Source organism: Zootoca vivipara, chromosome 6 (genome assembly GCF_965207765.1).
Source record: "Zootoca vivipara chromosome 6, rZooViv2.hap1.1, whole genome shotgun sequence".
Taxonomy (NCBI): Eukaryota; Metazoa; Chordata; class Lepidosauria; order Squamata; family Lacertidae; genus Zootoca; species Zootoca vivipara.
In genome coordinates this window covers 72,457,525-72,484,183 of record NC_142589.1, presented here as the reverse complement: position 1 = coordinate 72,484,183, position 26,659 = coordinate 72,457,525, and the positions used below count along the sequence as shown (strand labels likewise).

The following is a 26,659-nucleotide window of genomic DNA, read 5'->3' as shown; positions in this document are numbered from 1 at the left end:
ACCAGGTGCGCAACCTGGAAGTCATTTTGGACTCACACCTGTCCATGGAGGTGCAGGTCAATTATGTGTCCAGGGCAGCTGTCTACCAGCTCACTCTGGTATACAGGCTGAGACCTTACCTGCCCGCAGACTGCGTCTCACCAGAGGAGTGCATGCTCTAGTTCAGGCGTTGGCAACCTTTTCTTCCCGTGGGCAGGAGGATTCCCACGGACTATCGTCCGCACAGGCGCAGAAGCCATTTCCAGTGGTGGTGTGGACATTTTGGAAATGGGCAGCCAGCACCAGAAATCGCTTGCAGCCGCGGACATGCGCAGAAGCGATTTCTGGCGCTGTGGACATTTTGGAAATGGGCAACGCAGCACCAGAAATCACTTCTGCACATGTCCATGGCTTCACAGAAGCGATTTCCAGTGCTGGCTGCCCATTTCCAAAATGTCTGCAGTGCCAGAAATCGCTTCTGGCAATGTGGGGGACTTGCCAAGCAGGTGGCTCGGTACACGGGCAGCCCGTGGGCCGGATAAATGGCCTCCATGGGCCATATCCGGCCCATGGGCTGGAGGTTGCCGATGCCTGCTCTAGTTCTCTCCCGCTTGGACTACTGCAATGCACTCTACATGGGGCTACCTTTGAAGGTGACCCAGAAACTGCAGTTAATCCATAACCCCCCCAAATAATATTTATTGATTTTCAACACAAAAACAAAAAAGCAAAAATAAAACATAATCGAAAAAAGAAAAGGAAAAAGAAAAAACATATCAATTCTTACATTAACTTGTCATTGTGGACTTCCTCGATTCCCCCCACACTGGGTCCATTTATTAAATCTAAATGAAGCAATTTTCCTTTATCATCTTAAATCATTCTAACACAATTTTTCCATTATTTCACAACCAATTCTAATCTACACAAAGAAAAAAAAACATCGACTATCCTCAACCTATAATTCATTAATTAATGCAAATCTAAATTTATTTTCCCTTCCATCTCTAATTCTTCCTTTAGCCTCAAAATTTATACCCCCCAAATTTTCCGTAGATTCAGATATTATTTCTTCTATCATAATAACCTTTAACCGCTTTTATCTAATTCTACCCCCCTGCCCCTGGACTCCGGATCTCCCAGATGTATCAACCAGCTCCATAAAATGTTCCAGTTTCAGACCATTTTAATCAATCAGAAAAAAACCATTGTTGCTCCTCACCCTATTCCCACTCTTTTGCCACCTGTCCACCACTCTCCCTTCTTTGTCCCCTGCTGCCCCCCCAATTTTCTAACTGTAACACAGTATTATCCAGCTATGTTTCCACTTTTCAGCCCTATCTCAATTCCCCACCCCCAGTTAAACTCAAGCCCCAGCATAGATCCTGCCCTCCCTCTCTAACTGGGAGGACAATATTCCATGCTGGTTCTTCTTTGAGGACACCTTGAATCCAACATAAGTCTTGTTCCCCCTCTCCCACTGGGGGAGCAATATTCCATACTTCTTCCTCCTCTTTTTTAAGTTCATTTGTATTGTCCAGGACTAATTGATCTTCTTCCTCTTCTGTAAAGTCATTTACAATGTCCCTGACTGGTGCATGTTCCTGTTGCTTTGCTTCATTCTCTACTGAGACCAATCCACCTTCACTTTCCACACAGTTCTGTCTTATTTTGCGAATCTGTATATTGTTGTGCTACAATTCATCTCTCACGTCCAAAATCAGTTCCAGGAGTTTTTGATAATCCACAAAGTCTAAAGAGCCAGATGATGTTGTGTCTACTGACATCCTGTTTATCTCAAATTCCATGGAAGCTGCACAGATTACAATACAGGAAGTGGCGCTGTTCATATTTCCAAACCTCAGAAACAAAGTTTACGTTCAATCTGGTTATCAACTCTCATTTTTAATTCTTGTTCATATTTTTAAAATATTGTGTCCATTTCTGAAAAGAGCATTATCAATATTCTTGTACACAGCCTTATATTAGCTCTCTCTTCAAAGTTAACAGTTCTCAGCCTCAAAGAGGCAAACAAATTCCTTCCTCTTGTGATGTCATAATGGCAGCTGGCTGATCCCTCTAGGAACCTGACTCCAGTTCCTGGGAGGTTTTCCCCAGTCCAACTTAAATAATTTTGCAGGGATTTTAATGTAGTCAATCCTTCTCCCCTTAACCCTGCCTCAGGGGGAAGGTTTTAAGTCCAACCCTTGGAAATTTTAAAGTCCTGTCAAACTCTCCAGCTGCAGGCTAGTTAACTGTCCCACCATTCTCTCAATGGGGGAGACCGACTTCCTGTTTAAATCTCCTCCCATGGCCAATTCTTTTCAATTAATTTTTTCCCTTAAATTTCTTTCTGTTATTCATGGTGTCCAATGTCTTCAGATCTTTTTTTTTTTTGGAAAAACCCATCTTTTTTTTTTTTTTGGAAAAACCCACCGCTCCTCCACTGCCGGCATGGAGCTTTTCTCTGTGAGAGTAGCGGTATACTCGAAAATGGTGCCCACGACTCTGACTCCGCTCTCTCTCGGGGCTCTTAAAAAGAGCTTGCCGGTGAGCAGAGGAGTCACCTATGGGTGCAGCCGAGCTCTCATGCCCCCAGAAAGCTCAATCTGGGGTTCTTCAGGGGGGGGCATTGCTCTCACAGCTTCCCCCCTCCCTCACAGAGCCAGGAACCTCGGAGCTCAAGGATTCCTCGCCGATCAGCACTGGCAGTAGACCAGAATCCAGAATGTGGCAGCTAGACTGGTGACTGGGAATGGCTGTTGAGACCCTATCACACCGGTCCTGATAGACCAACATTGGCTCCCAGTATGTTTCTGAGCACAATTCAAAGTGTTGGTGCTGACCTTTAAAGCCCTAAACGGCCTCTGCCCAGTATACCTGAAGAAGCATCTCCACCCCCACTGTTCAGCCTGGACACTGAGGTCCAGCGCCGAGGGCCTTCTGGTGGTTCTCTCACTGTGAGAAGCGAAGTTACAAGGAACCAGGCAGTGGTTTTCTTCGTAGTGGCACCTGTCCTGTGGACCACCCTCCCATCATTTGTCAAGGAAATGAACAACTATCTTACTTTTAAAAAACATTGGAAGGCAGTTTAGGGAAGTTTTTAACGTTTAATGTCTCAGAACCTGGTTTCCAGTGCCACCGAAAGTCAGATTTCAAGGCCGGGGAGTGCACATGATGTCATGCTACAACATGATGTCATGACTTCACACGCACTGGACACCCATAACCTGGGAGTCGGACACAAGTTGGCTCTCCTGCTGCCTGCTGTGAGAACTGGTCTCCTCTGGAGCCTGATGGTGTGGATTGGGGCCATATAAAATTGAAGAGTTGGGAAGGGACTCCAAGGGTCCTAGAGCTGAACCCCCTGCAATGCAGGAATCTCAACTAAAGCACCAATGACAGATGACCATCCAACTTCTGCTTAGATGCCTCCAAGGAAGGAGAATCCACAAGCCTGGCACAAGCCTCCCGAGCCCCACCCCAGGGGATTGCGGAGCGGGTGGATGGAGGAATGGCTATGTAGACAACACGCAAGAGCAATTGCAAGAGTGTGAGTTGCGGCTGCCACAAATTATTCTGCTTCGGAGGGCTCCAGCTGTGAGGACGGGTGTGTTTTCATCTGTCAAACACTGGGCTTTATGTGGCTGAGCAACAAGATTTGGTTCAGGGGACAGGCTGTTTAAATTTAGCTCACATCTCCCCACCAGGCTTCTGATCTGACTGTGAATGCCCATCTAAGGGAAAATCCCCTTCTGCCTGCACAAAAGAGGGAGGGCCAGATTTAGCTGTTGGTGGAATCAATAATAGTTCAGATGTGCTGTGCTGCCTACTTGCAGCCATCCTTCGTTTGAAGGGAAAGCAGTCTGGGGTTAGACTGAACCAAAATGGCGTGCTGTGTTTGATCCGTCCCGGTAAAGTTCTTCAAACATGGGCTGCCTGCCACATCTGCTTCTGTGACTGCCTCACTATCACCACCAGCCAGGAGCAAAGCAGGAGACTTTTCCACACACCCTCTCAAATTACAGAGGAAAAGGAAAAGGGGTTTTTCAAAGGATGCAGAGTTGGATGTGCCTAGAATAGTAGCTGTTGCTGTTGCATATTTCACAGAGTTTTCTTGGCTGTGTTCAGCCCTTCATGCTTTTAATGTTGTTTTCTCTAGTTGATGACTATCAAATCAAACCGGGTGGGATGCATGGTTCTGTACACGAGACCTCCTGTTTGCAAATTTGATCTACCACCCACTTGGTCTGTATCCCATTGGGGAGGTGCTTTGACGTCTCCACTTTGTTTTCCGGGAAGCTTGACTGATCTCTTCTACGAAACACTTCCCCACCTCCCAGCTACACATACGCAGATACATAGCTTCATCAGGGAGGCAGAAGTGTGGGTTGGATTGCTTGTGTCTGTGTGTGTCTGTGTGTGTGTGTGTGTGTGTGTTTGTGTGTGTGTTCAAGGCTTGTGAACAGCTCTCAGTTGGAATCTAGAATGATGCAGACTCCTCTTTTCATCAGCCTCCTTGCTGCCTTCATAGCCCTGGGTGAGTATGGAAACTTTTTTGGGGGGTGGGGGTGGGGGAGGCTTTGCAATCCCAGAAAAAAAATGCTCTCATCATCACTCCCTGGGCTGGAACAAAGAGGCTGCAGAACTTTTGCATGAGTCCGCTCGTTAGCACCTGCAACAATATATTGAAATGGGGAAACAATGGGTACTAAAGAAATAATAATAATAATAATAATAATAATAATAATAATAATAATAATAATACCCTGCCCATCTGGCTGGGTTTCCCCAGCTGCTCTGGGCAGCTTCCAACAAAATATTAAAAATACAATGAAGCATCAAACATAAAAAACTTCCCTAAACAGAGCTGCCTTCAGATGTCTTCTAAAAGTCAGATTGTTGTTTATTTCCTTGACAATGGATGGAAGGGCGTTCCACAAGTCTTGTGGAAGTGCATCCGTTCGGTGATATAATATGCACGCTCATTTTCTAGAAGAAAGGCTTGGCTGGAGGAGAAAAGAGCCAAGCCTGGAACTAAACAGACAAGCGAAGCCAAGCATCCTAACTGTTTTGGCAAATTTACAACCTGCCACAACTTTGCTGATTCGGTGAGATACAATTTCCTGATAAGGCATAAAAAATAATTTAAAAAGAGGGAGGCATTAGGAGAGCACATACCTTCCATGTGTTGTAAAATCCGGGCATTCAATGGGTTGGGAGTCTGTGCTTTCTTCCTTCTCCTCGCAAGGATAATTCTCACCCGTCTGGCAGTCACAGAGACTGAAGAGGTGAGAGTTTAATGTCTCTCAAACATGTCCTGTGGTAATGTAGTTTTTCCAAGGGCTGTTGACACTACAGTCTTGCCCGGCATTCAGTGCAGGTGGTGGCAGTGGGGGAACGGAGTTGGATTTCAAACACGGAATGAAAAATCTGTCAATTTTGGTTCTCATAAGTTTCTCAACTTTCCAATGTGAATTTAACTCTATCGATATTTTAGCCATTGTGATACAGTATATCGGTATATCACGATGTTTAGCTGGTGATACCATATTTGCCCGAATATAACACCCACCTTTAGAATTGGAGGGGAAAGAAGAAGAAGAAGAAGAAAAAATACCGAATATAAGCTGCTCCTGGCTGCATACTGGGGTGGGGTGAGGGGAGCCGTGCTGCATTGCTTCCTCGCTTTCTCCCTTCCTGGCCTTGAGGGAGAGAATGGGGGACTATGTGAAGTCCGGGCGCCACTGTTTGCCCCATGCTCCTGGCTCTATACCGTAAGGTCGCCAATATAAGCTGCACTTTAACATTTCAAGGTTGGAATTTGTGGGGGGGGGAAGAGAATTAGGCTTATATTCAGGCCAATACGGTATATTGTAATGTTGAAAACCAGATATTGCCTAGCAGATATTGCCTAACAGTGACCAGGAGACACCAGAGGGCAGCCCCCACCTCACTGCTGAGGAGGCAGCAAGCAGATCTGACTTCTAAGGACTGTACCAGAACTGTGTTGTCACTGCAGGAGTGGGCAATGCATTTCATGGCCGGAATTGCTGCCCCAGTGGATCCTGCCACCCAAGATAGCGCACCCCAGCTTGCCTCATGGGTGGGCCGGCCCCGAGAGTAAGCAAACGTATCAAAGTGGGTGTGTCCAAAGTTAAGGAATGGGTGTGGCCTATTTAATTTATTTTTAAAATGACAACGTGAGGTTCGGGTGGGGTCAGGAAAAAACCTCTTCAAATCACAATGAACCTGTGAGATATATATATATATATATATAGACAAATTTGAGGGGGCATTGCAAGGGCACAAAACATTTGGCATCTCAGCCGGGGTACCTATCAAAATCATATTTGGTTTGCATAATTTTTTTGGGGGGGGATGCTTGGAGGGCCACAGAATCTTTTGGCAGCACGTGAGACTTATGGAAGCTGTCCGATATAAAAATTAAGAATTGATTTTTTTTGAGACTCTCAACACCCCCCCCCCAAAAAAAACTGCTTTGGAATCATGAGCTCATAGAAAGAGAGGCATAGCAGCTGTCATTTTTTAAAAAAATAAGAAAATGATTTTTCTTTTTTTAAAAACGACATTTGGGGGATTGGGGGACCACACCCACAAAAAAACATTTGAGGGGCTGGATGCAATTCACAGCTTGTGAGGTAGCCCCCCCCCCAATTTAGTGAGACAGGTGCATAAGGAATTGGCATAATATATGGTGTTTGTTTTATTAAAAAAACACGCAATTGGTTTTCCAATAGGTTGCAATAAAGCCTCTATGTAGTTTGCAGAAAAATGGAATAAATAAAATCATTGCCAGGCCTTGAAGTCCTGGACCTTGACTGAATTTTCCTGGCTGACTATTCCCAAATTCCTACTCTTAGCTGCAACCAGCAAGGAGTAACAACAACAACAACAACAACAACAACAACAACAACAACAACAACAACAACAACAACAATTTATTAATTATACCCCACCCATCTGGCTGTGTTTCCCCAGCCTCTCTGGGCGGCTCCCAACCAAATACTGTATTAAAATCACAATACAGCATTAAACATTGAAATCTTCCTTAAACAGGGCTGCCTTCAGATGTCTTTTATAAGTAAGATAGTTGTTTATTTCCTTGACATCTGATGGGAAGGCGTCCCACAGGACAGGCACCACTGTCAACAAGGCCGGGAGAAGGAGAAGAAACAATTCTCACTACAGTCAACCAAAGACAACCAACCACACCCTAAGGCACCCCGAATGTCTCTCACCACCAAGGAAATAATTTCCAACTTTGACTGCAGCACAGGAGCTGGATAGCAGGAGAGGAAGCTGCTGTAATTACATTATATCAGGGCTCTGCATGCAAGTAATATGCAAGAAGTGCCTGTGCAGGCAATCAGTGTCTCCAGACCTCCCAAACTAATGGAAATTGATGGGTTTCTGTTTGCTAACTGAATCACTTCGCTGCCTCTCAGCTTAATAGCTTTCCTACCCTGGGAACCCCGCTAGCTGAAGAGGATAATGGGGATGAGAAGAGAGTGGGGGTGGCAGAAAAGTACCATATTTTTCGTGTATAAGACTAAGGTTTGTTTGTTTGTTTTACTGAAAAAGTATGTTTTTAAATAGGGGGTCATCTTATACATGGGTAGTGCCTAGGGGGGACGTGAGATTGGTCGATGCCGAGTGCCGGAAATGGTCTGCAGCGTGTTATTGGTGTCTGGGGCAAGGATGGTGTTGATTGGGTGTTGGTGTGGCAATTGGGCGGGCAATAGGCTGCTTCTCCTGGCTAGGGGACAGACGTTAGGAGGCTGTTGTGATGTTTTTCTCCCTCTTTTTTCCTGTTAGTGTTATGTGTGCTTGTGTTTCAAAATAAAATAAACACGATTTAAAATATAAATAAATAAAACAAACTTTTTAAAAGAAAAAACCCCCCAAAACTTCCGATGTCTTCCGATGTCTTCTAAAGGTTCTATGGTTGCATGGTTATTTATCTCCTTTGCTTGGTGGTTGCATAACTCCATACCCTCCAACATTTATCTGATGAAAATAGGGATGCCCTAAGGAAAAGAGGGGACACTGGTGGCGCTGTGGGTTAAACCACTGAGCCTAGGGCTTGCCGATCAGAAGGTCGGCGGTTCGAATCTCTGTGACGCGGTGAGCTCCCGTTATTCGGTCCCTGCTCTTGCCCACCTAGCAGTTCAAAAGCACTTCAAAGTGCAAGTAGATAAATAGGTACCTCTACAGCAGGAAGGTAAACGGCGTTTCCATGTGCTGCTCTGGTTTGCCAGAAGTGGCTTTGTCATGCTGGCCACATGACCCGGAAGCTGTACGCCGGCTCCCTTGGCCAATAATGCGAGATGAGCGCCGCAACCCCAGAGTCGGTCATGACTGGACCTAATGGTCAGGGGTCCCTTTACCTTTAAGGAAAAGAGGCACATCAAATAAGAAACCGGAACGGCTTCTATAAATCCAGGACCATCTCTTATAATTTGGGACACTTGGAGGGTCTGTAATGACTTTGCCCAGAGGGAACCTGCCTGGGGTTTGAGTGCACCTTGCTTTGGTGAAATTAAAGTTGCATCTTGAGTTGTTAACTCTGGGTAAAGGAAAAAGTGGGAGAAGGAGAGAAAAGAGAATTAACAACATTGACCTTTCTTATTTTCTGTACTTTCAGGAATGGCTCTGGAATGTGAGCAATGTGCTGTGCAGACAAGCCAATGCTCAGGACCTATGATACAATGCACCCAGGAGCAAGACTCATGTGTTCTTCGGGTGGTGAGTACCAGCATTGCTGGGTCAGTAGGTAAGTGGAGATGACGTACACCCACCAGCAGATTTGAACAAATGTCTTACATCCACTTACCTGGGTGGGGAGCAGGGCAGGGCCAAGACATTTGGGCATCTGGGGGAAAAACCCCAAATGGCACTCCCTCATCCCCACCAGGAAAGAGGAGGAGAGGTCTGGCAAAGGAGGAATGGCAACTAAAGCTATTTGAATACACTGAGTTTGCTAAAATGACAGAAACAGTTAGGAATGGAACAAGTCTTTTGCAAAAGACAAATAATAATAATAATAATAACCAATAAGCTAATACCAAGAAATGGAAAACATCTGAAGAAGGCAGTTAAAGAAAGGCGGGTGGTGGTGGTGGTGGCTCAAATTGAGGTGGTGGACGGAAGTCAGTTCAAAAGATTAGAATTGTTAAGGTTTGATAATTAAATACAAGAAGTATGGGGAATGGGTGGTGGGGAAGATACAGGTGAAACTCGGAAAATTAGAATATTGTCGAAAAGTGCATTTATTTCAGTAATGCAACTTAAAAGGTGAAACCAATATATGAGATAGATGCATGACATGCAAAGCAAGATAGGTCAAGCCTTTATTTGTTGTAATTGTAATTATTTGTCGTTAGGCGGGTCAATTATAAATGGAATGGAATGAATGAAATGTAATAGCAATGTTTATTTTTGTTTATTTTTGTATTATTGTAACTATTTGTTTTATTACTGTGGAATTTCCAAAAGAAAGCATTTGTAAAAATTAAAAGAAAAAGAAAAAATAATAAGTTGCATTACTGAAATAAATGCACTAGTTACAGGTAGGTAGCTGTGTTGGTCTGACGTAGTCAAAACAAAATTTAAAAAAATCCTTCCAGTAGCACCTTAGAGACCAACTAAGTTTGTCATAGGTATGAGCTTTCGTGTGCATGCACAAAAGCCAATGTCAGGAGAGTGGCAGTGCCCAGTGATTTCCTTCTCCTCTCTTCCATTTGTGTAGTGGGCAATCAGTGGCTGGCTAACCTGGGCAGGAGCCAAATTCCACAAGTCGGATGCTGGGGAAGGGGAAGGGAAGTTAGAGTACTTGGGGGAACTTCAATTGCCCTGCCCTTGCAAGAAGCAGAGAAGGGTAGTGCTCTCTCTCTGCTGGTATCTGAAGAAGTGTACATGCACACGAAAGCTCATACCTATGACAAACTTAGTTGGTCTCTAAGGTGCTACTTGAAGGATTTTTTTAAAAAATTTTATTTGAAATAAATGCACTTTCCGACGATATTCTAATTTTCTGAGTTTCGCCTGTAAATAGTGGCTATGTATTTCTCTCTCTCTCTCTCTCTCTCTCTCTCTCTCTCTCTCTCTCTCTCTCTCTCTCTCTCCTTTTACTATGTTACTTGGGTACAGTTTGAACTATAGATGGAATAATGTTTATGGATTTATGCAAAACAAAACTTAATAAAAATAATTAAAAAGAAGAGAAGAGGGAATATCTACCTCAGGAACAAGTGGTTGAAGAAAGATGGACACCTGCATCTGCTTCCCCGGGGGACCCTGTTGCATGAGTCAGTAGCCTCAACTTGCCTCTTGGTGGAGAGCCTGGTTCCCTGCTGTGGTTTAATTCCCTGGAGATTCCAAATGTAACCAGTTACCCTACCTTCTGTCTGCAGAGGAGCTTTTGTTGAGCATTAAGCAAGGAAACAAAGGCCATTTCCTTGACTTGGATTGAGAAAAGTGCTAAAATGATGAGAATGATGCCAGCTATGTATCTAGATTACATACCCTTTCCCCCCGAAAATAAGACATACCCATGAAATCAAGCCGTAGCAGAATCTCTAAGCGTTTGTGCAATATAAGCCATACCCGAAAATAAGACATAGTGATAGGCGCAGTTCTGGAGGGCGCCAAGGAAGAGGTGAGGCTGGATATGCGTAATTAAAAAATAAGACATCCCCTGAAAATAAGCCATAGTGTGTCTTCTTGAGGAAAAATAAATATAAGACAGTCTTATTTTCGGGGAAACACGGTATCTAGTACCCAGCTCTAAATGGCTTGGGATCCAAGTACTTAAAGGAGTGGCTTCCTACTGTCTACTTGCCTCCTGTTTAGGGAAGCTTTTAATGTTTGATGGATTACTGTATTTTAGTATTTTGTTGGGAGCTGCCCAGAGTGGCTGGGTATACATAAATTATTATCACCACCACCACCACCATCATCATCAACTGCAATGACCCTGCTGCTGGCTTTGCTGTTGGGAGCTGCTGCCCAGTTGGCACTAACCCACAACCAGCCCCTCTTAGTGGTGGTGGATTGCCCTCCCAGGTGAGGTGGCATCTGTTTCCCACATTATTAACACCCAGGAGGATGTTGGCCAGGGAGGGCGGGATATAAATAAAACAACAACAACAACAACAACAACAACAACAAAACTATACCTAGACATTTATTTAATGCCTGAAAGATGCCCTGTTGACAACAACAACAACAACAACAACAATTACAACAATTATACCTAGACATTTATTTAATGCCTGAAAGATGCCCCGTTGACATTATCAGCTCAGGGCATGTGGCTGTTCTTGAATGGTTTCCATTTGTTTTATTTGCAGATTGTATTCCTTTGCTGTTTTCTTGCTTCCCAACCTGGATTCCTTTCAGGGGAGAGGTGGGCTAGGGATTCAATGAAACATGAAATTGAGAAACTGGTGCACGATGGGCCCATGGCCTGCCTTGAGATCAGATGCTATGATTGCTAAAGATGCTGGGGTGTATGGTTGGTGGCTGCCCACCTTGAGGCTAAAGCTATCGCTTGTGTTTCATGAGATTTGTCTTCTTTTGATCCCTCCAGAACAAAATGTTTTTGAGAAGGGTTGCGGCTCATCAAAATTCTGCGGCAAAGGGCCCAATGTCATCAACTATGGCCTACTTGGAACAACAGTAATTGATACTCATTGTTGTATGGGAGCTGCCTGCAAAACAACACGACTCCCTGGTATGTTCCTGCTTGTCTCTTTATCCTTTCCTCACTCTTTTCATCAGTCGCTTGCTGACAACCTGGCCACTGAGATTCATCCTGATTTAGACTAAAGGTTGCAGGTAAATGAGAAGGCACCTACCTGCAGAATAGTGACAGCTTAGAAGTGGCCATTCTTTTGCCTTGAAAAAGAAATGCAGTTTCTTCCCACACCCCTTGGGAAGCCTTGGCATTCATTTGATGTTTTACTGTTGCCCAGTTTCTTCCAGACTGCATCACCAAAACAATGCCCTAGACACATCAGAAACAAATGCTCAACTAAGTTGGGATAGAATCAAACCCCCATGTAAGTTTTGTACAAGCACATCAGGAGGAATGTGAACAGGTCAATGAACAGGTCATGTGGAGGGTGCTAAAACATCAGGAACAGATTCTCAATACAAGGCTGTAAATATTGGGCTAAGAAGATGCTCTGTGCAAAGAAGGAAAACCCGTGGCTCTCTAGATCAGGGTTTCCCAAACTTGGGTCTCCAGCTGTTTTTGAACTACAACTCCCATCATCCCTAGCTAGCAGGACCAGTGGTCAGGGATGATGGGAATTGTAATCAAAAAACAACTGGAGACCCAAGTTTGGGAAACCCTGCTCTCGATGATGATGGCAAACTGCAACTCCCAACATCCCTGGCCACTGGCCCTGCTAGCTGAGGCTGATGGGATTTGGAGTCCAACAATAGTGGAAAGTCTATAGGTTCTCTATCCCTGGCTTCATGGAAATCTGGCCTAGAATTGGAAGTGTGTGAGGAAATGGGAGAGTGCAGATGTTCAGTGGTAGGGCCAATTCAAATGCCTGACAGTTTAAGGGGGGGGGCAGGAGGAACCACTCCCAAAGATGGGGAGGAGACCAAAATTTGGAAGGGGCTGTCATTTCAGGTGAGACGGTGCCCCTATGTGGGAGCCAAAGATGGCAAGAAACATGGTACTGGCTTGTCAAATGTATGTCCTAGACATATGAGGCACTTAGCAGAATGGGAGGCACTTACTTTTTGTGATCTTCTTCCTAATCCCCTTGGCAGTCTGATTTTCTCACCTTTCTTCCAGCTCCAAGGAGAAACACCACATTGAATGGAAGGCAGTGCTCCACTTGCTCACCTGACGGAGCCGAGTGTAAGTTTCCGCCCATCCAATGTGCTGGAGTCGAGACCAAATGCTTTGAGATAACTGGATCTCAAAACATAGGTAACTATAAGCCACCTATTCATATGAGGGGGTGTTGGAGGAACTTGATTTCTGCAACTTTTTTGCAGATTGGCCTGATCCACACCTATGGTGTTTTCTGAGGAAGGTAATTGAGAGGGCCGTGGGATGGCAACTGTAAACATTTTTTGAAGGCACCAATCATCTAGACCAATTCCAGTCTGATTTTGGAGCTGAATTAGTCTGGGTTGCCTTGAAGGGGTGACCATGATCGAGAGAGGCAATGGACTTCTACTCCTCATCCTCTTTGTGGTTTTGATACCTTAGTATCCTCCTGGATTACACTGTGGGATGGGTATTGGGGGTACTGCTTTACATTCCTATTTCCAGCATCAGAGGGTAGCATTCATGCAGTTATGCTGTGGAATTCTGCAGCCATTTGGAGACGTCATTAGGAGATGTGGAGCATGCTGTTATTGATGCATGCCCCCCAACTCTGTTTCTAAACAGTATCTGAATCAGGTGCAACTGGGCATGAAATGGGCTGGTGCCTGGCACAGTGATGGGCTGGATGGGGGCCAATAAACTGAGCTTAAGTCCTGGGAAAATGTGGGTTTTGTGGGTGAGTGTTTCGCTGGTCTGGGAAACCTGTATGAGATTGCATTCTCTCTGAAGGAGCAGGTACGTTCCTTGGCGATGCTCCTGGATCACTGCAGACTCAATTGACTTCGGTGGCTCAGAGTATCTTCTGACAGCTTTGGCTTGTGTGGCAGGGGTTTGGACTAGAGGACTCTCATGGTCCCTTCCAACCCTACAGTTCTACGATTCTATGATATCTATAGCCCTTCTTGGCCCTAGTGATCCCCAGATTGGGTTAGGGTGATGCGTACTACATAGGGCTCCCTTAAGGTTGGTCTGAAAGCTTCAGGTAAGGCAGAATCCCGCAGCAAGACTTATTGAAGGGGGTTCCGTATCAACAGTACCGGTAAGAAGCACCTGTCTTGAAAGAGCTGCACAAAATGCTACTAGAAATGTTGAGAAGTAAAGTCTTGTCTCCATGAATGGCTTACGTTGTATACTCCTGTCCAGTCACTTCAGTCTTTGGAAAATAAATTTGTGATAGTGCCCAATGCTCTGGAGGCTTCACTTCTGTCCACTAAGACCGGGGCCTTCATTGTGGTGGCCCCTGCCCTTTGGAATGCACTCCCACCAAACAACTGGCAGGCACTACAGTATTGGCATTTAGACACCTGCTTAAAATCATAGGTGTGATCCAGCCATGTTTCTCTTCCTTCTCCTTTCCCTCTTCTCCTCTCATCTCCCCCTCTCATACAGCTGTTTACACAGAAAGAGAGGGGGTGGTGGTGGAGGGAGGGAGGGAGAAAAAGCACATATCCTCCTTCATGCAAGGAAGAGGACAAATGAAGGCTGATAAATGTCCCCCTGTTCCACTCTTGGAATTTGTTTCTTGCCCAGCTCGCCCAGCCACTGTCTACCCCATGAAATAGAAAAGTGAAATCACTAGATGAAGCATTTCTTCTGATAAATGACTGTAGTCTTCAATTCTCTCTGCAGCAGGACAAATCATAAATAGCGTCATCAAGGGCTGTGCAAATGAACTGGCCTGTCAAGCAATGGAAACAGATGCCAAAACATTTGGGAATATGATTTATGAAGTCAAGTCAGCTAAATGCACAGATGGGGTGGGCAGTACCACCCCAGGATCGCTCGGACTCCTCTTCCCAGCCCTTAGCGGGCTGCTGCTGGTGAAGTTCCTTGCTTGATTCCCCAGTTGATGCTGAGATTGGAGAATCCGCTTTGAGCTATTCCTCTTTGCTGCTTGCTTGCGGCTATTATTAGGGCCACCTGCAGATGCTGAAGAGCAAGGGCCAAAGGCCACTCTCTGGTCTTGTCTGCCTGGTGCTTGAGAGTCTTCCTGGGACACCTCCCTGCCCCTTTCACCCACTTTGAGCTCTTTTGGCTGCCTGGAATGTGTCTTTGTGCTCCGATGATGCTTCTAGCTTGCCTGGTTGGTAGACAGAGATGGATAAAAAGATTATTGTATGTGTTGTATTTGTTTTTTAATGTTTGTTTGTTTTGTTTATTGTTTTGTATGTGTTTAATTGGAAAATTTAATAAAATGCCTTTTTTAAAAAAAAGGAAGAGAGAGATGGATGGCTGAGTGTGTGTGTGTGTGTGTGTGTGTGTGTGTGTGTGTGTGTGCACAAACTAGTCTTCTATGCAAGGGAGAACTTTACATTTGCTAGCTCCCCCCACAGTTGCCTCTGACTCCGCCTACCAAAGGCATGTGGCCCCCAGTAGGCTGCACAGAAGGGAATGTGGCCCTTGGACTTACAAGGCTTCCCCATCCCTGCCCATAGTCTAGAACAGGCACCCCCAAACTGTGGCCCTCCAGATGTTTTGGCCTACAACTCCCATGATCCCTAGCTAACAGGACCAGTGGTCGGGGAAGATGGGAATTGTAGTCCAAAACATCTGGAGGGCCGAAGTTTGGGGATGCCTGGTCTAGAAGCTCATTTTTACAACTACTGCCCTCCAACAGGAGCAAAGGATGATGTTGACCAAGGGAGTTCTTGGTTGGTGTCTTTACCGGCAGATGCCACTATTGGGTGGCAGGCAAAGGAGGCTTGGTGTGTCTGTACAATACACAACTGGGTCTGGATAGTGGCCAGCAGTCACCAGCGATGCCCTCCTGCCCAGTGGTATTTCCATCCTGATTCAGCACTGGGCCAGAGTCAGCATGCACCTTTTCACTGAGCTAGGGCCTTTCTGCAGGAATTGGTGAATCTGCCTATTTCTCTCAATGTCTCCCATTCCCCCACCGCATAATAGTTCATAATAGTTCAGTTCTCCACATTTCTGCAGTATATTTCCTTTTTAAAAAAATGGAATAGAGGTCACAAAAAATCACCACCATTTTAGTGTCCACTTCTCCTAGTATACATTTTTTCTATGTCAAACATACGCAAGGGAGGCAGAACTAGCATATACGTCACAGGAAAGTGCCTTAGAGAACTACTACAAGCACAGTTCTCTCCTCAGTGATAAACTATAATTGAACTGCTGTGCCGGCAATGCCAACAATTTCTGCCTCTGCTCCCCACCTTCCACCTTTTGCTGATATTGTGGTAAAACTGCTCCTCGAGTTGTTGTCTTTATTAATATCAAGAAGTATCTTAGTTGATTAAGGAACAAATCTAACACTGTGTGGCTTTTTACCATGTATCTTCACTGTGCTATATGAGGCATTCATCCATAATCCCACTACCACCACATATGTATTGAACCTGTGGATTCCATCAAATGCACATGCAGAGATCTTTTAAAAAATATATATGTATATATGTAAGTGAAAGAAATAATATGCTTGGAAGCTGGGGTATAAAATAAAACGAGACAAATAAATCAAGCTATTGCTGTGCTGTTGCCAGTTTTTATTCACATGTATTTTCCATAGGTTTGCCCTCAGGTGAACTCATCCAAAGGATTTCTGAACATATATAAAAATCCAAAGGTGTTTATTGCAGTGAATGGGCGTAAATTCTGGTTTCCTTAGTTTGTGAGAGAGGCAGCTGACAAGGATGTCTCTCCTTTATTGTTCTCTTGATTGAGTCCCTGTCAAATGTGGGGAGCATTCAGCTCTGCAGATGTTGCTGAATTCAAACTCGCCATCGCCACCAGCAAACATAGCCAATCAGCAGGGATAGTTGATGTTTAGAAACATCCGGAGGGCCAAAGGTTCCCTGCAACTGCTGTTAAGGAATGGGCTGCTATTTGCAGTTGTGAAAGTCGCACAAGAAGAATTCAACATTAGTTTATACGCCAGTCATGTAGCTTTGTGCACATTCTATCCTGAAAATCCACTTGAAAAACTGTTGGCGGTAATTGAAGATTCTAGCAGAATCATGAAGATAAATTTCATGTTGGGCAAGTCCCGAAATCAGCATGTTTTTGGATGGCTGCAGTTAATGAAATACGTAGAAATGATCCCTGCATTTGTTTTGCTGGTGAACTTTTTAAATTATTTTATTTGGTTTTGTGATATAGGTTTTAGCTTTATCAGAAGACAGAGAATTGATCATTCATTTACAGGCACAGCAACTCATTCACAGACAGACCCTGCCAGCCTTTCTAGTATGATTTGGCATCCATCCATGTGAGGGCAGGGGGGAAGGCCCACTCTCACCCTGCTAGAAAGCACCATCATTTAGTTCTCTCTCTGGGAACATGGCTCACTCTTTAAGGTGCTAGCAATGGGAGTTTGCTGATCAGCTAAGGCCATTATCTTGCAATGAGATTAGCCTGACTATGCAAGTTTCCACTTGAAGATTCTACCCTTGCAGATACTGAATCACAGGCCTGGAAGGGACCAACTGATATCACCCAGGGCAAACCTATGACACATCATTGTCCTCAACCACAAAGTAGAATCAAACCATCAGCCCAGGCTGGGGAGTCCATTGCATCATCTCCTGAAGAGAACATCAGCTGCATGACAGCACTTTGAGGAATCCCCTCCTCCATCTTCCCACAGCTTCAAAACATATTCCAGCAGTCAAAGGCTTAACTCTGCCCCTCCCTCCCACCTCAATGATTCTTCTGCCAGCCCCTCTCCTAAATAGAAATATAGGGTAGGTTGGCGGGTTTCTGCGCTTTTCTGCTTGTGTGGTGGGACCTCAATAAAACAACTTCTTCCTGTTTGTAGCAGAGTTTTCTCCAGAGGCAGAGGACAAGAACAGGAGTCATACTCAAAATCACAGTCAAGAGCTTCTTTATTGCTTGAATGGTTGCACAAGCATTCCTGTTACTATTATATACAAGCTATTTACATTCCTTCTTTCTCTCTCCAGCACGGTATAATCTCAGTCCTGTAATTAACAATCCTGACCCAGCAAAACTCACAGTATCAGCAGCACACATTGTCTTACTTCCAACCTTGTTGTCAGCGTGCATGCTGACAGCGTATGTGTGTGCTTTCCTCATGTGGAAATTGCAGCCTGCAACTTCCTCCCTTTATTTGCACCTCCAGCTGACACCAATCAAGCCTAGAGTGCCACTCCTACACACTAAAGAAAAATTCTGGAACCCTCTTTAAAGCTTCCAGGAACTTATATCTGTTTCTTAACTGAAATCCTAAACTAGACGTTTTCAACCTTTTTGAGTCCACGACTCCCTTGACCAATTGCCTTCTTTCTGTGGCACCCCTGTGGGGCTCAGGAGCCAAATTATATTACCCCTTGCCTACAGAGCTGGCAGCCTCTCGCCCCTTTTCGAACACCCTCCCTTGTGAACTCTTCCCTCAGCCTCCTCTCCCCTCCCCTTGGGAGTCCTGCAGGCTGCTGCCATCCCTGGTCTTTGAGCTGCACCCCCCCCATCCCAAAGAGAGGTGCCTCCTCACACTGCCCCACAGGGACCAGGAACTTGTCTGTGCATTCTCATCTTGTGTTGATTGCAGTAGTCATTGTATCACCATCCTGTTCATTGTTTTATTGTCCATTCTCAGCAGCAAGGGCTGGCGGACTGGCTGGGTGGGCTCCCTCACCCACTTGCTTGCTTGCTTACTCTGAGGCCCCACTTCAGCTCCTGGCAACCAGCACCCCCTGGCCAGCCCCAGAGGCGCCATCTGGGAAGTTGGTGGTGGTGGTGGGGTGAACAAAGAAAAACTTTGTTATGTTTTGGAGTGTACGTATATGTGAATTTTTTTGAAATTTAATAAAATGAAATAAATAATGAAATGAGTTTTCAGGCTTCTTTTCCAAAATTCTACATCACTTTGTGCTTTTCTATCACATGCTGGATTTTTAAAAGAGAGGGGGGGGAAGGGGAGAATAAAAAGGAAGGCTGGCATCAGTCTCGGTGGGCCTTCCAAGATGGGTGGGCCTTGAAATGTTCAACCATGTCAGACATCAAGGCCTATCAATCTTGTCAGGTGTTACCACCAGGCCTTCCCCCACATCCAGACCCAAAATTATTGCTGGAGAATATTTGGATCAGCATCAGTAGATCCTTTCCATCTGGATGATGCTAAACATATTGCTTTAAAACGTTTTAAGTGCAGCCGAGCATTTTGCGACCTGACATTTCTCATCAGCTCTCACTGTTGTGCACTTACGGGCTGGACAATATCCAAGATGGTATCTGTTTCACGGTGTCTTCCCCGGCGTTACAGACATATGGGAGGTTGGCCTGCATAGCTGCCAAGTTATCCCTTTTTAAAAGGGATTTTCCCTTATGCTGAATAGGCTTCCTCGCAAGAAAAGGGAAAACTTGGCAGCTATGTTGGCCTGTGCCAACGTTAAGAGGCTCTCAATTTTATTTTAAAATAACCCTGCAAAGATCGTAACCCTCAGTTCCCGGGGGAATTCTGTAAGCCAAAGGCAGGTCTGAGAAGAATGACTTGCAACAGCAAACCCATCAACTGTCCTGGAAAAACTGGGACATCCCATTTTGGACACTGCTTTTGTTCATTTTGGGGACATAATCTCTCTCACCCCCCCCCACCAAAGGTGCTGTCTTCAGGGCTCTAATCCATATGTGAAAACTCTCTATTTGGGTTGAGATCAATGACCAGGGTTTCAGTATTTCTAGATACAACATATGGCTAATGTGTTAATAAGGGAACATGACCCTTTGAGAGAATGCATAACTTTTGAGATGCTTGTTTCGTCCTCAAGATTAAAGGGTGTATAGGGAAAGCTATGCAGAATGCTGTCGGAATTAAATTCAATTCCAGGTGCTTATCAAGAGCAATGGCAGAAAGACAGACATAACAATATTTCTCTTGTCGACTGGAAATGGATTTGGAACTTAGAGCACCATTAACTGCATGAACCTTAAAGAAAACTCTTATGAAGGGGTAACTCAGATGGTATTTCACGCCATTAAGAATGACCCAATTTTTTAGGACTCAAATATATAGGAAGAGTTAGTCCGACATCCATCTTGGAACCACTCCTGGGAACACAGGCCAGGAACATGCTCAGTTCCAACCTTTTCTCAAGAAACGCTCTAACCCTTTGGACACTAGGTGGCAACCACATAAATATACTTGATCACGGGAGAGTTAGATGCCTCCTCCCCCTTTCTGGGAAGCGTTGGTCTGCAATAAACCAGTCCAGCTCTTTCAGATGCAAAGATCTTTTGCTGCAAGCAACACATTTTCAAACCTGGCTCCGATTCTCGTCTCGAAACAGATGCCTGGTGCCATGAGCAGCGCTCTCCTCACCTGCCTCCTTTCTATTTTCATACCTGCAGGTAAGTGTTTCATGATTCATGGTTGGTGGTGGGGCTCAGGGAGGTGCCAGGTGCCATGCAGGACAAACTTTGGCTTGTATGCACTGAGCAATGGGTCTCCTGCCCATTCCTCCACTTTCAAAACTTTTTTTTTAAAAAAAGGTTTGCATATCTATGATTCTATAGTTCAGCTGGGCATGCCAAAATTCCCAGTGTGACCCCACCTGCTTGCTGCCATAATTTGCCCAGAGGCACTTGGTACCTTGATGCTAATTTTGATTTGGGACCTTTGTGTCCCCCTGAGTCCTTGAAGCACTTAAGGAATGACCCTGATCCATGGGTCCCCAGCGTTCTGTTCAGGGCTCATTCTAGAAAGCATGGGTCAGAGAGTTTTTCTGCTACCCCATGCTTTCTAGACCCAGGTCCAAATGGTTTTTCGTTTGTCCCTCCGCTGTCCCTGGGAAAACCCGCTGTTTACTGTTACATCTACCTGTGAAAAAACCAATGATTATTCTGATTCAGTGGTGAACAGTGGATTTTCCCGGGGGAAAGCTGTATGGACCAGCATTCAGAGGGGAAAAGCGGGGGGACGGGACGGGGGACAGATGACTGAAATAAGGACACGCTCCATTCTCATGCCCTGTAAACAGAGAAAACAATATGAATCTTAAAACATAGGTGCTGCTGCAGAGCCCTGGTTTCAGTGTTGTTTTAAGTGCTCAAGCCATATATATCATTTATTGTTTTATTATTTGACAAGGATTGGAATATAGACTATTTCTGCTAAGGGTTACTTTTATACTTAAGCATTTATTTATTTTTTGCTTTGTTATTAGGTTATTATGTTTTACTCAAAGTTGCCTTGGGAGGGTTCCAGCCTATAAATATTTCAAATGCATTAGTGGAATAACAACACTCGCCTCCAGCCTTCTCCCAAATATATTGCTTATTGTATTGATTGATTCCGATTCCTAGCTTTACTTTGCCTCTGAGTGCTCTGTTTAAAACAACTGACACATTCTGCTAGTGGGCCTGAAGGTTTGTACTGTATATTGTTTTGCAAAGCACTTACATAGGATAGGCTTTTCTCATACTCCTAACCTAATCGCCACATCCCTTGTATGCCCAGCCAGTTACTGTGCTCTGCAAGTGAGGTTTCCTGGAGATGCCACCTTATCAGGACATCCGCTCCACACAGCATATGAATTGGGCCTTTAGTGTGGCGGTATCTGCCCCTTGGAATGCCTTCCCCTTGAATATTAAACAGGTGCCACTTCTGTTGTCTTTTTGGCACCTGCTGAAAACCTTACCCTTCCACCAACTCTTTTCAGCGGAGATCTTTCCCATCTGCATTGAAATTGTTTCTAAATTTTTGTTTTTGTTTTAAAAACTAATTCATCATTTGTTGTTTGAAACTCTGGGCTCCTTTGGGAAGAAGGGCAGGATATTTTAAAGAAGCTGACCTTTCAGTGCGGGACCACCCACACTTCAAACCTCGCTTCTAATTCACATCAGGTGGGCTCCTTCACCGTACTCTTTTTGACACCTGCTAAAACGATTTAACAAGCCTACCCAGAACCCAGATTTAACAAGCCTACCCAGAACCACAGAAAGTTGATTTGTGTTTTAATGTTTTGTTTTGTTTTCTTTTTTTAAAAAACCTGTCGTGGATTTTAAATATTTTTGGAAGGTTTTAAAAAGCTGTTTTAAACTCTTTTTATTGTTTTATTCTTTACTAGCAGTACCCAGCCACACGTTGCTGTGGCTCATCCCTGTGACTCACCCCACCCCACCCCATCCCGACCCATGACCTATCTCGATCCCAAGCCTGTCCTCCCCCCAACCAAGCAAGCCCTCACCTCCACTCAGCCCAGTCTGCAAGCCTGAACTCAACTGCTTTGGAGAGGGAAGCTTTTCTAGCTGCAGTACCAGTAGTGTCATCACTAGAGGGCGATGTTTTGCAACCTCTACTGTTCCTGTTTTTCTGGTTTTTCCAAACATTTTCCAAAAAAGCATGTTTTTACCTGTGAAAGGTGTGACATCTGTACAATCCAAGTTTATACAAACACTCACGTATTGGGCTGCAACGTTGTGTCAAAATTTCAACTCATTCGGTCAAGTGGTTTTGGAGCAAGCTGAGCACACACAACCTGGCATTTTACATTTTTATTTATATAGATTAATCTGCTTTGAGGGGTTGTTTTTTTAACAATCAAGTGGTTTATAAATTTGATGAAATAAAATAACTAATATATATATATATATATATATATATATATATATATATATATATATATATAATCAGTGGCTTTTTTTTAGTCCTGACAATTAAAAGAACCTGGCTGACACGTATTTTCCTTTTCCTTTAAGGGTTTTCCCTGGAGTGTTGGAGTTGTGAAACAACTGGAAGGAATTGCCAAGGGCAGAGGCAAACGTGCCCCATTGATTACGAAGAATGTGGTGTCCTTCAGTTGGAGAGGTCATTTGGTAAAGGCCAAGGGCCTGAATTTGTGGGGAAAGTTTGGAATCGTTTCGACTTTTCTCTTCCTTGCGCACGGGCCGATTGGATCAGGCAGGATAGCTACTCCTCACCCGTGCCTTACATTCACAACAGTATCCTGCCGCTTTAAACAGACGTCTCCGAAGCAATCCTGGGAACTGTAGTTTACTAAAGAACTGAGAGCTGTTATGCTTGAACAGTCCCCTGCTGTCCACCCCTAAATGTGTTCTGCAGGGACTCCCAGAGAATATTTTGAAAAGGGGCAGGCAGAGGGAGATTTAGGAGAGCGTGACTTCTTTGCCTGCACTGGGTGCTAAGCCAAAAGGGTGCCACAGGGGTTGCTGCCACAGTGACGTAGATCAGAAGACGAGAGGTGGTGGGGTTCCAAATTTTGGGACCGTCGAAATTTGAGTGTTCAAAATCTGCCAGGGCATGTATGGTAACTCCCCCAATCACCCATCAAAATTGGTTTAAACTGGTATCTTTTTTGATTGTATTGATGGTGACTTCTCTGTATTATTGCTATTTTATTCTATTTGTATTGTCATTGTTAACCACCTTGAACACCATTTAGTGGAAAGGCAGGGTACAAATATAGCGAATGAATGAATACAAAATAATAACTGTGCAGGGGGAAGAGGTGGGGAAATCCACCGGTGCTGCCTAGGGTTGATGGGAGTTGTAGTCCAAACCATCTGGCGGGTGCCAGATTAATGGATAAAAGTGGGCTCTATGGACCTGACCGCAGCCACAACCAGGTTCATTATAACATTAGGACAAGAAGATGTTGAGCTCCGTGGCCAGGAATTTTCTTGCAGCGGATACTTCTCTGCTGTATCAAACATCGCCTCTCCTTTCCTATCCCTACAGGACAAAATAAGCAGACCACTGTGAAGAACTGCACCCAATCTAACAACTGTGACAAAGAACTTGCAGTTTTCAATATGGGCAAGGGACGGACAATATTGGGCAAGATTTCGTGCTGCACAGCAGATGACTGCAAGAGCATTAACCCCTGTAGGTCTCTTTGATGCCTCCTTATCTCTCCCTGCTTACCATATTTAAGTCCGGGGGGGGGGGATGACGACTATCCAATGTCTTCTTTCTTCCACACACACCTTTTCCATTTTAACCCCACTGGGCTTGTATCAGGGGTTGCCAAAGTGGTGCTCAAGGGCACCAATATGCTCTCCGGTTCCTACTAGGGGACCTCTCAAACTCCACCATGCAGGAGAGGCTGTTTGCTGTTCCTCCTCATTTCCTGCTTCTGCTGGCTTAACTTCTTGTTCCTTGAAGATACACCCTAAAGCAGGCATCCCCAAACTGCGGCCCTCCAGATGTTTTGGCCTACAACTCCCATGATCCCTAGCTAATAGGACCAGTGGTCAGGGAAGATGTGAATTGTAGTCCAAAACATCTGGAGGGCCGAAGTTTGGGGATGCCTGCCCTAAAACATGCCTGCATTTCAGTACCAGTGGGCTGGACATCCACTCTGTTCTTATTTTATCTCTGGTCTACCTGTCCCCTCTTTCTTGCAGTCCGCCCTAGAAAAACCACAGTTAACGGATTTAGATGCCCGTCTTGCTATTCTGTGCATGGCGTGTGTGTGGAAGAGTCTGTGGAATGTTACGGATATGAGCGCTACTGCGCTCAGTTGTTTCAGATCCCAAGCACAGGTAAGTCATTCTGATGTGCTCAGGGGTATCCGATAAGAAACATCTCCCCTTCCCTGCTTCTTCTGTGTATTTTCAACTTTACACATGAAGAGGGATTTGCTTGTTAAATCACAATGGGAATTGTAGCCCTTCCATTCTCCCGATGTTTGACTGCCATCTCCTGCAATTCTCTCTGCAGGAGGGAGCACTGTGACTGTCATGAAGGGGTGCGCAAACAAGACTTACTGTGATCAGATGGAGAAGTTTGCCTCTGCTGCCAGGATGAGGTTACTTGAGACGAGCCATTGTGTACTAGCCTCCGGAGCAGCTAGCATCCTTCCAGAATTGTTTGGACTTTTGCTCTCCAGCCACGCTGGGCTCCTGCTTGTGACGGGCCTTCCGTGATCCCTGGCATCATAAACCTGAGCGATTTCTCCTTTCCGCTCAGGCCTTATCTGGAGCGTCACCTTTTTTTTTTTGAAGAACGTATTGCTAAGAGAATCAAATCTTCCAGGAAATATTTTCAAAAGAAAGAGCACTTCCTATATCTATATCTATATCTAATATAATTTATTATTTATACCCCACCCATCTGTTTGGGTTTCCCCAGCTACTCTGGGCAGCTTCCAACAAAATATTAAAATGCAATTATTTTATTTTTATTATTTTTATTTTGGAAGGAGAATGGACACACGTGTAGCGTTTATAATGGTGCCGTTGACGAGGAAACATTTTTGGAATACTAATTCCTTTGCTACTGTAGTTCAGTGATGGGGAACCTGAAACCCTCCTGATACTGTTGGACAACGATACAAATATTTATTTAAAAAAAAATTATGGACTGCTATTTCATTTTTTAAAATCCGCAAAGTACGTAAAACCATACAGTAAAAACATATGAAAAAGTTAAAAATTAACCACTGTGGAAATCTGTATTCTTAATTGTCTGCGTAGGCCTGGGGGAATAGAAAGGTTTTCAGCAGGCGTTTAAAAGTTGGAACTAAAGGCACCTGCTGAACTCTGTTGCAGTGTTCCCCAAGGCTGGGCTGATGATGTGATCAAGTGCACCTCACAAACTTGGGGAACGAGCAACAACACTCACCCAGGTGTAGAGGCGCCAGGTTGCCGTGTCCCCCCCCCAAGACTGAGGGGCCCCGGCATGTGGTGCGCATGTGTGACATCATGCATGCGCTGTGCTTGCATTGTTGCGCTGTTGGGAGGAGGCTGAGCACTCCGGAGCAGCCGGCTGCTGAAGCTGCAACATTTGTCACATGATGTGTGCGGTGTCGCATGTGCACGATATGCGGTGAGCCCCCTCAACATGGAGGGGGCTCGGTCCACTTTCAACAAATATGGAGGGGGCCAAAGACACCTCGGGCCCCTAGAGTTGGTGTGCCTGTGCAGATGATCTCATTGTTCGAGCTGGGGATATAAGGATTCAGGCGATCCCTCAGGTGCCCTGGACCTAGGTTGATGGCTGGGTGGGGTGGAAGGAAGGAAGGAAGGAAGGAAGGACCAACTAACTAGTCACTGGCATGCTCTCTTAGGGACCATAGGATTGCACATTTCACATATCTAATTGTCTGTCTGTCTATATCTAACCTCCACCCTATTCAAAAATAAAACTTCCTAGGCCTGTGTAATGAGATAATGAGCCCTGATATGATGTGTGTAATTCTTTGCATGCTTGCTTGTCACAATGCTGATTGTTGAAGTGCAAAGTGGAATCAGGAGCAGAGTTGCTTTTGCATGATAAATGACTGTTATTGGCAATTTTTTCAATCAAATGATTACATTGAAAATGTTAAGAGCATGCATCGGCTCTGCTTGTGGACTGGAATAATGATTTGATTTGATTTGATTTTTTTTTTAAAAAAAATCTAGCCTACTTTCTGGTCAAATGAATCCCAAAGCGGCTTACAAACAATAAATAGTGTTTGATACTCCCATTGTTCTAGGCACATTTTGCAATTGGGAATTTCATTAGCGTGAGAGGTTTCTGAGCTCTGAGAGCAGATTTCAGATAAAAACTGCAGAGTGGAAGGAAAGGAGGACCCTTTTCTGCTTCCCCACTTCCATCTACTCTCTGAAGCCTGGTGAAGAGACCCTCTTAAGAATATTAGGGGGGTGGGCAGTGGAAGGACTAGATCATGTGGAAAATGTACGTAGTATTTTAGCTGCAGTTCATTCATTTTCAGCTTTGTATTCTTGTTGTAACAAAAGTGCACCTAGACATTCCATTCTTCAAAAGAAGTGTACACTGTTAAAATTTGATTCCTGTAGAATCTAAAGGCCTGCTCTTGATCCTCACAAAGATGGTGTCAGACTTAGAGAAAC

The 26,659-nt window shown here is 44.7% G+C and overlaps 2 protein-coding genes and 1 long non-coding RNA gene across 4 annotated transcripts; 2 read left to right on the top strand and 1 right to left on the bottom strand.

Annotated features, from left to right (window-relative positions):
• Positions 1-4,326: 4,326 nt before the first annotated feature.
• Positions 4,327-16,343, top strand: LOC118087817 (phospholipase A2 inhibitor and Ly6/PLAUR domain-containing protein). Of its 2 annotated transcripts, none has more exons than XM_035120829.3 (5): positions 4,327-4,519; positions 8,648-8,776; positions 11,594-11,737; positions 12,818-12,955; positions 14,489-16,343. In XM_035120829.3, the coding sequence occupies exons 1-5, from the start codon at positions 4,468-4,470 to the stop codon at positions 14,695-14,697; spliced, it is 672 nt and encodes a 223-aa protein (XP_034976720.3). In that variant the 5' UTR covers positions 4,327-4,467; the 3' UTR covers positions 14,698-16,343. The 2 variants fall into 2 exon arrangements, with proteins under 2 accessions (XP_034976720.3, XP_060131628.1); XM_060275645.2 differs by lacking the exon at positions 4,327-4,519 and adding an exon at positions 4,970-5,090.
• Positions 4,380-7,854, bottom strand: LOC148685444 (uncharacterized). The gene is made up of 2 exons (XR_015950351.1): positions 5,161-7,854; positions 4,380-4,654 (listed from the first exon to the last, which is right to left on the bottom strand). It is a non-coding gene; the product is annotated as an uncharacterized LOC148685444 (long non-coding RNA).
• Positions 16,344-19,986: 3,643 nt separating the features above from the next.
• On the top strand, positions 19,987-26,265 carry LOC118087815 (phospholipase A2 inhibitor gamma subunit B). Its single transcript, XM_035120827.3, has 5 exons — positions 19,987-20,188; positions 22,538-22,654; positions 23,538-23,684; positions 24,206-24,343; positions 24,522-26,265. The coding sequence occupies exons 1-5, from the start codon at positions 20,002-20,004 to the stop codon at positions 24,725-24,727; spliced, it is 795 nt and encodes a 264-aa protein (XP_034976718.3). The 5' UTR covers positions 19,987-20,001; the 3' UTR covers positions 24,728-26,265.
• Positions 26,266-26,659: the final 394 nt, after the last annotated feature.

Excerpts from the sequence above, each read along its gene's own strand:
- LOC118087817 (XM_035120829.3), top strand. The coding sequence starts at position 4,468 with ATGATGCAGACTCCTCTTTTCATCAGCCTCCTTGCTGCCTTCATAGCC. Across the intron at positions 4,520-8,647 it reads TGCTGCCTTCATAGCCCTGG|GAATGGCTCTGGAATGTGAG; the intron begins GTGAGTATGGAA and ends CTGTACTTTCAG. Across the intron at positions 11,738-12,817 it reads CAAAACAACACGACTCCCTG|CTCCAAGGAGAAACACCACA; the intron begins GTATGTTCCTGC and ends CCTTTCTTCCAG.
- LOC118087815 (XM_035120827.3), top strand. The coding sequence starts at position 20,002 with ATGCCTCCTCCCCCTTTCTGGGAAGCGTTGGTCTGCAATAAACCAGTC. Across the intron at positions 20,189-22,537 it reads TTCTATTTTCATACCTGCAG|GGTTTTCCCTGGAGTGTTGG; the intron begins GTAAGTGTTTCA and ends TTTTCCTTTAAG. Across the intron at positions 22,655-23,537 it reads TCAGTTGGAGAGGTCATTTG|GACAAAATAAGCAGACCACT; the intron begins GTAAAGGCCAAG and ends CTATCCCTACAG.